This window comes from Lissotriton helveticus, chromosome 4_1 (assembly GCF_964261635.1).
Source record: "Lissotriton helveticus chromosome 4_1, aLisHel1.1, whole genome shotgun sequence".
Classification (NCBI taxonomy): domain Eukaryota; kingdom Metazoa; phylum Chordata; class Amphibia; order Caudata; family Salamandridae; genus Lissotriton; species Lissotriton helveticus.
Window position 1 is genome coordinate 827,895,028 of NC_136063.1, and position 15,755 is coordinate 827,910,782.

The 15,755-nt window shown below is 43.4% G+C and overlaps 1 protein-coding gene across 1 annotated transcript in view; it reads right to left on the reverse strand.

Annotated features, from left to right (window-relative positions):
* LOC144828070 (adhesion G protein-coupled receptor E1-like) overlaps positions 1 to 15,755 on the reverse strand; it is a 230,359-nt gene that overhangs the window by 49,655 nt on the left and 164,949 nt on the right. Inside the window, exons 6-7 of the mRNA XM_078686206.1 lie at positions 5,595 to 5,830; positions 2,504 to 2,570 (exon numbers count right to left, since the gene is read on the reverse strand). Of these exons, the coding sequence (XP_078542332.1) occupies positions 2,504 to 2,570; positions 5,595 to 5,830 (303 nt within the window). The remainder of the gene's footprint in view (positions 1 to 2,503; positions 2,571 to 5,594; positions 5,831 to 15,755) is intronic.

Genomic DNA, 15,755 nt, shown 5'->3' on the forward strand with positions numbered 1-15,755 from the left:
ACATTTACACACAGTCCTGCTGCTGCTTATATCACATGCTCACTGTACATGCACACGCTTTCGACATGCACACAGCATGTCACCAGAAGATTCTGGTTTTAACATAACAGCGGACTGTATACAAGTTGATCAGTAGGTCGCACTCTCTCACTGATTCTGATAAAAAGGTATGATCACTGTAAAGGTACAGAAAATGTTCCTACCTCTGCTTGATGTTTATGCCCAGGACAGGGACAGTAGAACAATATCAGCTGTCAGGGCATGTTTGGTGCTCCCTCCAGGTCATAAGACAGATCCTGGACATCGCACAGACAGGGACAGGCCAAGGTCTCTATACCCACGCTATATTAGCCTGACACCAAGTCCAAAATAAAAATCAGAACACCAGGTACAAATGTATCCTGGAGTGCACCCGAGTGGTACACGGCTGTATACGAATGAAGGGAACATTTCCAACCCAATATCTAGGTTAAAAGATTCTAAATAGGCCTGGAGTAATTATTTTTATTACGCCTGAGTAATGAGACTAATTTTGGTAATTCCACTTTAATCTTTGCTGTCCAATTACTGATAATAATGCAATTACGCCTGCTTGTGTAATTGTGAGTAATTTGGGGGAAAATAATTCTAGGACATTTAGCTCTCGCAAATGGCTGCTCACTCAGCTGTTGATGTTCTGTTGCATTTAGAGCTATTTTGTTAGAGAACAATTAAACCTAAAGTCCAATTTGGAGGCAAGGGTGAATTTTGCGTTGAGTAACTAGTGCTAAATGCCGGGAATAAGTTGGGTGAAAATCCTCCTCCAAATGCCCATTTAGGGAGAGCGAGTAACTGCTCTCGTTACTAATCAAGTTATTTTGTATTTAGAGCTATTTCTTGGCTAAAAATGTATCCTTGCGCCCATTTGGGGTGCATGGGGGTATTTTTGCAGTAGGAAAATAGCACTTAATGCACAGTTATTTTTCTGGTTTAATTCAACATAATATTGCAGAATTTTTAAGAAATTCCGAGTGATTACGCTAAATGGAATTACACAAGTTAGGCCCACTCCTAATTCCAATTTGGTTGTATCAAGAAGTAACATATATTAGATTGTTGGCTACTTCATTCAGCATAGCTAATGCACTGGACAGGGAAAGGCAATTGAAGGATTTTTACATGAAATGTGTCAGTTGGATCAGTGGAAAAAGCTAAAATATTCATAGTACATGGCATAATAAGTGATTCATCCCTATAACTGCATGAAGTGGAGTTATACAAACATAGGGCCTGATTTATATGTTGTTAGTATCTATACTTTGTCTCAACAGTGATGGAGTATACACATCACCAACATAATGGTGCACTGGCCCAATTTAACTGCTGGTGGATGTATTATAAATGGTTGCCTGCTTGGAGGTTATTTGTAAATTTGATGGGCGGTCCCTTTGACACTCATCCCCATGGCAAAACGGCGGACCGTCTGCCAAATATTAAATCATGCCTATAATAACTTTAGTAGTGGAAGAAATTGAAAAAAGTAAGCCTATTGTATGGGCTAGAGAACTACAGTTGTTAACATATATTTGTAAGGTTGTGTGCTAATAATGTCAGCAAAACCAGGCCAGATAAATAGAGTTTTTAAAAAACCTATATCATTGTCTAGACCAGCAGCAGCTGAGCACAAACATATTTAGACAACCAATAGAAAACAGAGAAATTGCGATAGTCAATAACAAATATTAGTGGGACAAGTGTGCATAGAGGATGAGATAGTAAATTAATTCTACTTTGATCTACAAGTGCCAGTGAGAGAGTTTCTTGATGCAGTTTTCCAGAGCAGTGGTTATCCAATGTCAATCAAAAAGGTGTTTTGACAATATTTCTCAAACCAAATAAGAATGTGGTTCAATGTTGTGTTATCAACACATCACTGTGCTTAGCTCATACTGTAAAGTAATTTTATTAAGGTTTTGAAATTGACATTGTCTAAGATACTTGAACAGATTGTGCAATCCAAAAGAGGTAGCTGAGTTAGAGGGTGCTATAAACAGCACACATGGATCTATGGGTAACTACCAATATTTCAGAGTTTTTATCCTTGGGGTTCCATGTGGCGTCACAGACAGCTTTGCTCTCATTTTCCAAGGTTCACTTGAACCCCACAGACGAACAGCCCTGTTATTGACAGCTACACATCTATAATTCAATATATGTAAAAAATAAATCCTTGCCCATCTGTGCAAGCATGAATCAGTATATCTCTGACTCAGCTACATATGCCTTTTATTGATCTAAGCATACTTGTTTCTGAGTACTCATCCAATGTTTTTGATGACTGAGAAAGGATCAACCATTTAACTCCTTGAATAATTTAAATTGCAATGCACATACTCAATATCAGTATAGAGTTGACTTGTCTGTCCTTAACATTTAAAGAATCGATAAACAAAACAATGATAAGAGATTAATAAGGATGAGATTAAGCAAATGAAAGAGACACAAAACGGATATGTAAACCTACCAATATAAAAGCGCATACAGGCCCAAGGAAACTCCATACATGCCCAGTACTTGACTTGAGCCAGCAGCTATGAAAATATAGAAGGATTAGTTGTCAATTTCTGCCAATTTATTTGGTACTTTACAGCAACTGCACCTATTAAACTTATTGTGAGCAGTAGAATGAAGGATGATATCTCACTTAGTAAAGTCTAACTTAGATAATCTATGTATTAAATTCCCTAGTGTGTTTCAAACCCGAGGTATACAAAACAGGTGGTCAATTACATACAGAATTTGATGAAGTGTAAGAAGTCCTTTCAGTCACTGCTTTTCACACTCCCATTGCCACCTTCACTGAAGACCTCATACCACAATTTTTCCCCATATATAGTGTACTACATTTTGATTGATCCTAAGTCTTATATTCATCTGAGCAACAAAAAGTAGCAAAGGGAGATGTGAACAGTAGTTAATGGAATATGTTCTCTCATTAATAAGTAAAGGTCAATAGGCTGCTTTTTCTCTTCATATCAAACACCGAACATGGCCCCTATGTTACTTGGAGTATATATCCTTCAATTAAGTGAAGTGTTACAATCTTCAATACCATCTTGAATTTGACCAAGCAGGATTTAGAATTCTAGTCTGAATTCATGTTATCTCACATCTACTGTGGAGATATCCTAAACATAGGGCATTTATTTGATCACTTAAGGAAACACTATACCTCAGTTATTGTCTTTTGTTCCTAAGAAGGCAGCCCAGTAGGACCATGGATCCTGTAAGTAATGTGGATATTCATCAAGAAGAGTTACTACCCACCTTGAGTAATAATCAGATTTTTTTGTCAGGGTAAAGCTCCAAAGTCACTAAAATAACATGAGCTCTCTCCCCGGTAGTTAAGGAATAAAGCCAACAGTCTTAACACGTGCAATATGTAAAGCATTTATGCAATACTAAAACAGTAATAAAGTTGAAACACAACACAATAAAAATGAGAAAATGAATTAGAAAGAGTACATTTTAGTATATAAAATGACACAAGAAAAGACAAAAGGGGGATCTAGATATGAATTTTTAAAGTCTTACATGAAAGTAGTGCTTACAAAATTTAGCTCCAGTAGATCAGGGCTTAAGCACAATTTGAGGGTGAAGGCGATGGAGTTTGGGTCATATACAGAAAACAGGTTTGACCCATCAGAGGATTAACTTGTGACCCAGTCTCACAAATGGAAGTAAAAAATCTTCACTGTGGCAAGGCAGCAGGCTCTACCCAAAGAGGGCTCCACAAGGTTGGAAAAAGCTCAGAGTAGAAGAAATTCAAATTTTGTGCCCAAGGTTGTCCTCTCACATTCCAGATACTTTCAGTGCCTTTACTTGGTCAGGATTTCTAGGGGAAGCTCCCCTCCCACTGGAAATTAGTGCCAGCCTGATTGGGAGATAAAAGGAAGAGGCCACTCAGATGCCAACTAACATCTGGTTGTGACAATGGAGACTACTTTGAAGCAAATTAAGTTCCTGGGTCCAGCCAACTGACCATCCTGTCAGAAGAACAAACACTACTCCACAAGCCTTTGCCTCTGCTCTAGGAGCAGTTTTCACACCTCATCAGGGCATGAGTACTCAGAGGACAGCAACAGGAAGCTAATGCAAATTTGCCTCCAAAGGCTTTAGGCATGGCAAAGGCAAATTCCCAAAAGTTCATTTTTCTTAATATGTGTTAAACGTCTGACTTCACCATTATGTTGTGCTTTTTACAAATATTACAATTAGTGGTTTAATCAACTCTATAGCTGGTCCCTACCCTCAGATAGCAACATTACATTTAATATTGCTTCTCAGTGTTTCTCTGTGAGTCAGCCAGCTCTCCTACAGTGAAAATAGCATTTAGGTGCTAGCCCCTACACATGACATACTAGTATTACATTTCCACATGTCCAGCTTTTAAATACCATGCAACCCTTGTGAGTTACATGGCCTAACTAGGGGTTACATTAATATTTAAAAGAAAGTATTTGACCTGTGAAAAGGGGCTTTTTGACAGGCACAATTGCAGTTTTTAAACTGCTGCAGTCAGGCTACAATGGTAGGCCTGAAGCCATGATTGCACTGCCACTGTAGTGGAGTTCACAATAGGTGCTACAGTTCACAAGTGACATTTAACTTATACGCCCTTGGTACACCTTTTACCATATTAAAGGCACTTATAGGTAGGTTAAAAATGACAATCAAGGTTATGGCATTTCAACCATGTTTAAAGGGGGAGTACAAGCACTTTCCTGGTTAGCAGGAGTAATGTGCATACATTTCTAAAGCCAGGATAATATAGGGTTCAGGAAAAAACGTGAACAATCCTGGGTGACCATGCAGAAAAGGCAGATATCCTACAGGTTTGGTATGAGTCATCCATATATTCACCAAGATCTGATGGTGCAAACAACATGTTTCTAGTTCTAGCGTCACATCGGACACTATGAGAGGACACAGGTCGCTTCCTTGCATTTATAATATTTGTATACAGATGTCCATATATGATCTGTACCAACAGTGACTCAGTCAATCAAGCTGGAGAAGCTCAAGCTTTAAAAGCCTGTGTAGTAGAGTGTGAGTGATTTAGTAAGTAAACGAATCTGTATGCCTGAGAAACGTCCAAACAACACACTTTTAACCAAATCAATTCTGAGTAAACTGAATAAACATTAGCATCCATCAACACGGATAGTTGAGATTTTGCATCTGACAAATTTCATTTAAAAAATACTTACTGATCAAAAACAAGGAATCCACCACTGCTGCTTTCATGGTGACCGAATATCTGTGTCAACCTCTGGTGCACTACTGTATACAGCAGTGGGAAGATGTTGTGAGACAACCAAAATTCAAGGATATCTAGCAATCCTACTGTCTTTATGGCCATCAACAATACTGCAGTAACTGCTACAAACAGATCTTTGTATTCTTGTCTGATAAACCACTGACATATTTCAGTGTCATCATGGGCCTACTGAATACAGTAGTTACTTCTATTTACAAACACAGCAATATGTTATTGAGAATTCATCTTACATAAAGTGATACAGAATGATGATAGTAGATGTTCTTGTACATACTGCCTTGGAGTCCCATAGCTGTCAGGTTTGGATGCTGCAGAAATGATGACAATGAGCATTGGGAATCCATAGCCAAAGAGGCACAGGTGCGGAGTTTTGATCTTGCGAGTGTTGAAGTAGTTTGCAACATTGAGGTTCCTAACTGTGAGGAAGAGCATCAAAGCCTCCACAAACATCCAAGAGAAAGAAGCCAAGAAGAAATACTGAAGGAGCCCAGCGATGATGGCACACCCAATCTGGGGAGAGATAAAGAACACTTAGAGGCCACTCAACAAGTGTAAATCACGTGAAAGTCCTCCTCTAATCATTACTGCAAATATGAAAACTGAAAATGCTTTAAGAAAATGCTTAGTGACCATGAGCTTTAATTAACAAAGCAGTTTCTGTGAGTAAGCATGGCTTACCACTGTAATTTCATGTCTAGGAGAGTTTGGTAGATATTGGATATTGGCCAAAAATGATGGAAACTTTGCCAAGTCAGTTCAGTAGCTGCAAAGAATGAATGTACAAATGCCACAAGACAATTGGGAGAGGGCACCCAAGCAGTCGGAAGGAGAGTCTACCTCTTTATTTAGGAGGATTGTGAGAATGCCAGTTACGTAATGTTGTAAATTGATGGTTAGGGTTAGGGGAGGAAAGAACGAGTCTATTTGTGAATATCACACACGTTTATACTTATTATTCCCATCCTGGAAAAACTCATAAAGGTACTTCTAAATGTTGTAGGATCTGTTTTTCTAAAATTCCCAGTTTTCCAAATTAGTGGTTGTAGGATCTGGTTTTCTAAAATTCCCTGTTTTCCTATTAGTGGTCTTCACCATGTTACCAGCTTATACTCTTTCGTCAGATTTCCACCCTTGCATGGATACTATTGTTTCAACAGTTATGCCTCGGAAAATGTAAACCTATTATTTTCACTCTGACTTCAGAGGAGTTGTACAAGCCCTATTTCTCACACACAGAAGATGGCTATACCTCATCAGTAGGCTTCCTGAATGTGTTCTTATTCCACACATAGCCATTTTCCGTGCTGCAGCTCACCTTTTCAAAGGTAAAAAATGTTGCCTCAAAATTGGGCTTCAGGCCTAAAGCTCTAAATATCATTTATCCCAGTTACCTGCAAAGACAAATTCCACAACTCAGTAGGATAAAAAGACAGTAGAGTCAAGTAATACCTCCTGCTGGAAATCTAAATAAACAAAACACCGGAAGCTCTTAAACAGGTATTATCTTGCTAAGCTTCAGGATATGCAAGCTGTTACCCAAAGTTTAATACTTGCCCCAAATTTCCTGGCATTCCCAGAAGACCTGAAACCTAGTGGAATGCCATTTCGCGCCCCCAACAAGTCACACAGCCTTGTACACAGTTTACACAAGAAACCATTTTTTTCGTTTTAATCCATTTTAATCCACTTTTAATCCATATTGCTTTCCAAATGTCTTCTATATTTGCTTCATTCGCATCAAACGTAATATGATTCCACTTTTTTCAAATGCTAAGGAATTGCCCATCCAGGCCTTATTCTAAAGCATTCTGAAATACCCAGTTCATCCAGGACAGCCACAACCTTGTTCACCCAATGCATTTCAGGCTGTTTTGCCCTTCCTCAGGGGTGTCTAGAAAATTAAAACAAACATCTGTTTTACTCGCTTTACATAGAACTCACGACTGACTAATCCAATAAAATCAATAACCAAAACAGTCTCCATTCCCACCCTGCCCCGCAATTAACATCACTAAAAAATCGTGCTCAGTGAACCCCTTCTTTCACGAAAAAAACCCTTATAAAACGAAATACCACAAATACCATACTAAATCACAACCTGCTCAACAACCTTCAAGCAGGATGTCCACCTCTCTCATAAACTTAAACTTCCTCCTCGCAACTTCACTGCTGCAATCATGATACCTTTGAAGTAGATGGAGAACATATAGAAGAAATTTGGAAAGCTATATGGATTCTAACGAAGCAACTGGTTTCTTGTTTAAACTGTGTACACGGCTATGCGACTTGTTGGTGGTGCAAAATGGCGCAGCACTAGGTTTCAGAATTTCATATTGGTGCCTGTGGGGCAGAGAGTGTAACAAGCCAACACGCCATAACTTTGCAATGAGAATTTTTGCAAAAATGTGGACTTTGAACAAAAACCAGGAGTGCATCCTTTCATTTTTTGTCATTTTAATTCCCAGAAGACCGACATAACCATATTTGTAGAATTTACTTTGCAATCATACCTTCAGCATGCCTCAAGAATTCAATGCTGTTCTTTTATGTAGGTTTTCTTTTCTTGTTACTTGTAGTATACAATGTTGTAAAGCACAATCTCTATGTAGTATCTAATATTTGAAACTTGTGGTGCTATATATTAGTGCACAAACATTTTGCATGGTACAAGTCTTACATTTCAAACAAACAGCATGGAATACCAAGGGGTTGCACCTGCCATTTTAAACAATCTCTTTATTGAATAGTATAGGTGATGCAGACATTAAAATTGACTCAGTCTATTTCTGGACATTATGGGCACTTTTTTAGGGAACAGGAAAGCCTCTTGGATCGGGAGGGTCTACCTTCAAGCATCTACCTATATTTCATCCACATCAAAGAATTGTGTAAATGTCACCCCATACAGCTCCTTCCTGGCAAAGGGTGGGGGGCTTCCTTACAACCAGCAAGATGGCTCAGTGACTAAAATGTTACTAACATTTTGGTGATCTGCAAAACAAAACTTTGAAAACTAGCTACTGTCACACACTGATTTGAGTAGATATCACTATTGTAATATGCTTTCACAAACATCATAGTTTCTTCAGCTCCTCATGCAGAAATCTTGAGTGTTTTTTAAAGACATGTCTGGACAACCATTGTCAGTGATATTCTGTCCTAATGTCTATATTCTGCTGCAAGGACTCTATTTACTAAGTCAAATTATATTTTTAAGACTCAATCGTTATGTAATTTAACTTGTACTCTGACCTATTTGAAGCTATCTATTTTTTATTTTCATTTCACAAACTTTGGGCTCTTCTCATCTCTTCTCTGAATTAGAAATATTATTTATTAGTGTTTTTATGAGTCTTAGTTTATAGTGCCTGAGACCTGAGAACTGCAGATGACCTAGAGAAATGAGAAGATATGCCACACATTACAAAATAATGTCTCCCCATGCTCAAGGCCATTGGAATCCTTCAAGACTAGACATGTTTTGTATCAGTTCTGCACATGTTCAATGGCCTTGCAAACACAGTAGATGGCAGATTCAGCATCACTTTGTCCACTTCCAATGCACTCCCTACAATTGTCCATTTACTCTAAGCCTTGCTAGCTATTCTTTGTAGATGATTGCTGTATTTTCAGGTATTATAAACAAAAGTTAAGTAGGTATTTTTGTTTTGGATGTTCTTTTTCAATGTCTTGCTTACTGTCTCCATTTAGTAATGTACAGATTTGTGTTAAATGGCAATTGCATTGCTTACAATAACTATCCATATACTGTTGTATGTGTACGTGCATTAGGTGAACGATTTGATGTAACTATAACAATTATGTTATGACATAAAAATCACAAACATAAATTCTGGGATAATAGTTTAGGGCCTAATTTAGAGTTTGGAGGAGAGAGTGCTGAATTGCATAAGTGATGAAGTACCTTGCCCACCAAACCCTTGGTGGGCTGCATCATTTCATGATGGGTGGACCTTACCAATTCTGTAATAGGAGCCCCTGTTGGCTCCATCAATGGAATACTTCATCCAATTGCCCAGCAAAGTAGGGGCCATCAGTGGAAGGACATTATACTCTCCCTATTTGCGGGGGGGGGAAGGTGTAATACTTTTTTTATTTCCTGCCCATCACCACCAAGATACACCTGGCCATTAAGGACAGGAAAAACTTGAATGACCTTTCACCATGGGAGAAAATGCCCTAAATGAAAGGGTCATTTGTTTTGAAAAAACAAACTTCCACTTTAGGAGTTTGGAGGACAGTGTAGTGTCCAAAGGGATTGCAGAGAACATTGCCTACACCATCTCAACTGTACTTTGCTCGCCAAGTTTAGAGATGACTGGGAGCCCAGCAGTCATCTCTGTACATTGAAGACAACCACCATTACAGCAGGTCTTTTTAAGTAATTAATAGTTTGGTGGATGGTATTCATGGCCGTTCCCAAATCTTTTAACTTTGTTTGTCTTTCCGAAGCAAACTATTGACACAGGAGTTTGATTTTGAAAAACAAAACAAGTAATGACTACCACACTCCTTAGAGGTTTTTTCCCAAGGTTTTTTTCCTGCCCCTCACTGTCAGGTATTTCCAAGCAATGACAGTCAGGCCGTTGGGCCGTCGTAGGAAGTATCACATTAAAGGAATCAATCAGGGCTCCATCTATTATGGAATACGTAAGTTCCACCAGCTTCTAAATTCAGCAAGAGGACTAAGAGCTAATGGGCAATGTTCTCCCTTGAAGTCGTAACCTTGTTGGCAAATATAAATCAGACTCTTTGGACCCGATGCATGAAGAAACTGTTTTGCAATTTCCTAATTGTGAAACGCAAGGATTTGCAGTTAGAAAATCACAAAACAGCATGCATGAAAGTGTGTTGAACACTTTTTGTGATTCCCAGGGGATCGCAAATTACCTACCTTGTTATATTAATGAGGTAAGTCACAATTTGCAACCCCCTAGGAATCACAAAAATCACAGGGGTGGTAGCCTACTGGGGCCAGCAGACCACCATTTCTATGATTGCTTTTAAATAAAGCATTTTTTTTTAATGTAGCCTGTTTTCCTTTAAGGAAAACGGGATACGTTTCTAAAACAAAAATGATAGTTTTCTTTTAATTTTTTATGAATAGGCAGTGGTTCGTAGGACCACTGCCTGCTCTTAAAAAATGCTGTAACAAACATTCACAAAGGGGAAGGGGTCCCTAAGAGACCCCTTCCCATTTGCGAATGGGTTACCACCTACTTAAAGTAGGTGGTAAAATGCGAATGTTTTGCGACCACATTTCGGTCACAAAACATTCCTACATACCTATGCGATTCGGTATTAGGAAGGGACGTCCTAAACACCCCCTTCCTAATAGCGAATCACAAACCCATTCGCAAAATAGGGTTGGCTGCATCTGAAAAGCATTATTTGCAATCGCAAACGAGCCGATTCTGCGAATCGGCCCGTTTGCAAAGACAAAAATGTTTGATTCATGCGCCCCTTTGTTTGATAAACAAAAAAGAATGTTAAAGGTTTGGTGAATGGCAGTCAAAACCCATTGTGGCTATCAACCAAACGTTTAGTTCACTTAAACCCTTCCATGCTGATGACGGCACCCAGCCGTCATGCTCTACGGGGCTCGCATGCTGATGACGGCTGGGGGCCGTTATAACCCCGCCTGTTCGCGATTCTGCCGCACAGGCGCAGAATCGCGGCCGCACGGAAGGGGTTAAAGGAACTGCCCTGAATGCTGTTCTCTTCAATGCAGAGGGATGACCACTAGGCCGGCAGTCATCTCTAAATCCAGAGGACGGTAGTCAATCAGAGTGGCAGAGGTAATGTCCTCCGCCACACTGACGGACTGTTCTCCATCTGCCAAACACTAAATCAGGCTCTTGATTTCAGATAAACATAGTTCTGGTAGTGATGATATCAGGTTAAAGTGAATGAAATACTAATTACACAAATTATTCAAAACTGGATCTTTGTGCATGAAAAGAATTCCACAGTGGAGAACAACAAAACAACAACTCCATAATGGTAAAAACGCAGCCACACTTTTTTCTGTTTTGTACTAAGTTAACAACAATCAAGAAACCTTTAAAAACAATTTGATAATCTTCCCCACACGTTATACCTAATGCCACTCTAACTTCTTAACCTTACCCCTTGTTCAAACCTCAACCCTTAATCACACCCTTACCATAACCCTATCCCTAATGTTAACTCATACCTTACTACTAAGGGGTTAATTACGATGTCGGTAGGAAAGAATTCCGACCAAATCGATCTCAGAATGGTTTTCGATCAAATTGGATCCGGGGAGTCTGACCGACGATTACGATGCTTCCGGATACCATTTGGTCGGACTCCCATTGACTTCAAGGGGAGCCTGTGTTCCCAATGAATACACAGGCTCCCATTGAAGAAAGGGGTGGCTGGGGAAAATCGTGCACCCTGTGGTGGGCAACCCTTTGTGCCTGCCGCATAGTGCATGGTTTGAAAGGACCGATTCAGAAGGCCCTGAATGAAGAGGGGCCTGCTACGGGTTCCCAAAGTCAGATTCCGACTGCAGATCTAAGTCGGAACAACTGATTCGGAAAGTCTGTCCGAATTGGACATCATAATCGCTCGGTCGGAAACGCGGTCCGGTTCCCCCAAATGCCATCCGGAACCAACTCGCAAAGCCTGAACGCCTTACTAACATCTTAATTGATCATTAAGAAACCTTTAAAAATTGGCTGGAAAGACAGGTTCCGAATCCGATTCAGAAGACCTAAATCCGATTTAGAGCCTTTCCGAACTGCATTGTAATCGACCCCTAAATCTTACTCTTTCTCTGACCTTATTCTGAATCCCACTTCTAACCCTAAACCAACCTCTATTTTTAACCCTTACCTTATCCCTAAATTCAACTCTAATATTTTTTTTATTTATATTCCATTACTGTTTTCAAAAATTCCCAAAAAGTATACTGCTTTGATAATTTGTTTAGGTTATTGTTGTTCATTATTTCATTGCTTGATTTTAGATTTGTGGTTATTGTATTCCTTTAATATAGTTTCATATTTTTCACATAGTTCTTTAAATATAGGTTCCATAGAACAGCCTGCTCACAGACAGGTTGCTCCCCACGCCACCACATGGCTGCCAGCTGCTTCGTGACTGACTCTTGTGCTGCCTGGTTCCCTACACCCTGATCTGTGCCCCTGTTCTTTTTTTTTTTACTCAGGATTCCTCCGCCGGTGCCCTCCGGCTGCTGCCCGCCTTTTCCCGTCGTTACCACTCCTCCCGTCGCTGCTTCCCTGCGGCCCCGCCCCCCTGCTTTCCCAATGGCCACCCCGCTCCCGCCTCCCAGCTGCTCCTCTCTCCCTCTCCTACTCTTATGGAGGCCGTGCAGCAGCAGTGCAGTGGACTCGTGCAGCGGGCGCGCTGCTGGTACACCAAAGGCAAGCTCGTCTGCGCCCGTCCGCGCCTGGACTGCACCCAGCGGCAGAACCCCTGGACCCTGCGAATGCCACAACACCAGACTCCGCTATGACACCAGCACCCTCTACGCACTCAACGCCGGCCGAAACCAAACCTGCTTCCAGGCCACCCTGAAACGGACCCGCGGACCTTTCTCCTGCCACACCTGCAGCTTCACCTGCGACAGAGCCACCAAACCTCCAAGGACTGGACTCAACCACCTCTGCTGCATACTCCTCAACACCCGCTCCGCACGCAAACATGCCGTTGAGCTCTGGGATCTGCTCGACACCACCGCCCCAGACGTGGCCTTCCTGACCGAGACCTGGTAGAACTACTCCTCGGCGCCCGACATCGCCATAGCCATCCCGGACGGCTGCAAGATCACCCGCAGGGATCGCGCCAACGGAGTCAGAGGAGGAATAGCCATTGTCGACAAGTCCACCCTCAAGGTCGCCACCCACGCAGATGACACCCTCAACACCGCCGAACACCTGCACTTCCGGATCCACACCGACCCCAACACCACCCTCAGAGGAACACTCATCTACAGATCCCCGGACCCCGAGCTCAGTTCAGCGACTCCATCGACGACCTCGCCAGCACCCACGCACTCGCCTCCACGGACTACATCCTCCTCGAGGACCTGAACTTCCACCTCGAGAACAACAACGACGCAAACTCCGCCACCCTGATCAACAACCTCGCCAACCTTGGCCTCAGACAACTCGTCACCACATCCACCCACGCCGCCGGCCACACGCTGGACCCCATCTTCTCCACAGGCAACCACGTCGCCTTTGACCACACCACCGAACTCCACTGGACCGACCAAAGTCACCGAAGACCAGCTGATCACCACCCTAGCCCAGAACCCACCCACCGACCCCACCAACCCAGACACTGCAGCCCGCAACCTCGGACAGTGGTTGGACGACTGCACCAACACCCTCGCCTCGCTCAAGAAACCCTCCAACAGCCAAGCCAGCAAGAGAGCCACCGGGTTTACCGACGAGCTTCAGACCTCCAAACGCGCATGCCGGAAACTGGAGAAGACATGGCTCCATGAACACACACCGGAAAACCACGCAGCCCACAAGGACGCCACCTGCAGACATCACCACCTCATCAGATTAGCCAAGAGATCCTCCTTCAAAGACCACCTGGATAACAACGCACACAACAGCAAGGAGCTCTTCAGCATCGTAAAGGAACTCTCCAACCCTAGCGCCAATGCCAACGCCAACAAGATACCACCCTCACAAGAACCTTGCAACTCACTAGCCATCTTCTTCCACCCCAAAATCGCTGACGTCCATGACAGCTTCAACACCACAACAGCCCCAACCTCGCCAGACTCCACCTCCCCTGTGAACACCATCAGCGCCAACAGCCTGACCTCCTGGTCCAACGTCAATGACGACGAGACACGCAAGGTCATGAACTCCATCCACTCAGGATCTCCGTCAGACCCGTGCCCACACCATGTATTCAACAAAGCAGACAAAGCCATCGCACCCCAACTACGGAAGGTCATCAACATCTCCTTCGAAACAGCGACATTTCTGGAAAGCTGGAAGCACGCCAAAATCAACGCCCTCCTCAAGAAGCCCAAGGCAGACCCCAAGGACCTCAAAAACTTCTGGCCCCGAAGGACATCGAGAAAATCATCAACATGCAACTGGCCCACCACCTGGAAGACAACAACATCTTGGACCCGTCCCAGTCCGGGTTCAGACGAAACCACAGGACCGAGACAGCCCTCATCACCACCACAGACGACATCAGGCGCCAACTAGACAACGGCGAAACATCAGCCCTCATCCTCCTGGACCTGCCAGCCACCTTCGACACGTTCTCCCATTGCACTCTAAAGACACGCCTCCTAGAAGCCAGAATCCAAGAGAAGGACCTTGACTGGACCATGTCCTTCCTCTCCGGCAGAACCCAGATTGTCTGCCACCTGCCCTTCCAAACCGAAGCCACGACATCATCTGCGGCGTCCCCCAGGGCTCATCCGTCAGCCTGACGCTGTTCAACATCTACATGGCCCCCCTCGCACAAGTGGCCCACCATCACGCCCAGCTCATCCTCTCCCTCAACAAGGACCCGCACACCACCAAAACCAACCTCCACGAGGGAATGAAGGCCATCGCCGACTGGATGAGGAGCAGCCGTCTCAAACTAAACTCAGACAAGATGGAGGTCCTCATCCTCGGACCCACCTCCTCTGCCTGGGACGACTCCTGGTGGCCGACCACACTGGGAACAGCACCAACACCCACCGACCATGCATGCAACCTAGGATTCATCCTCGACTTCTCCCTCTCCATGTCTAAACAGGCCAACGCCGTCTCCTCCTCCTGCTACAACACCCTCCGCATGTTCCGCAGGATCTACAAGGGGATCCCCACTGAAACAGAAAGAACGGTTGCACAGGCCCTTGTCAGCAGCAAACTGGACTACAGCAACGCACTCTACACAGGAATCCCAGCCAAACACCTACGACAACTAAAACGCATCCAAAATGCCTCCACCCGACTGATCGTCAACGTCCCCCGCCGCAGCCACATCACCCCCCACCTGAGAGTCCTACACTGGCTCCCCGTCGACAAGAGGATCACCTTCATGCTCCTCACCCACACACACAAAGCACTCCACAACGCCGGACTAGCCTACCTGAACAGCAGGCTTGGCTTCTACACCCCCACCCGCCAGCTTCGCTCCACCAGCCTCGCCCTCGCCGCTGTCCCCCGCATCCAACGAACAACCTCCGGCGGCAGATCCTTCTCCTACCTCACCGCCAAGACCCGGAACATCCTCCCTACCCACCTATGGCAGACCCAAGACCTACTCGCATTCAGAAGATTCTTAAAGACCTGGCTCTTCGAGCAGCAGCGCCCCTTCCCCCTCAGTGCCTTGAGACCCTCACGGTTAAGTAGCGCGCTTTACAAGTACTCTGTTTGATTGGTTGATTGATAGA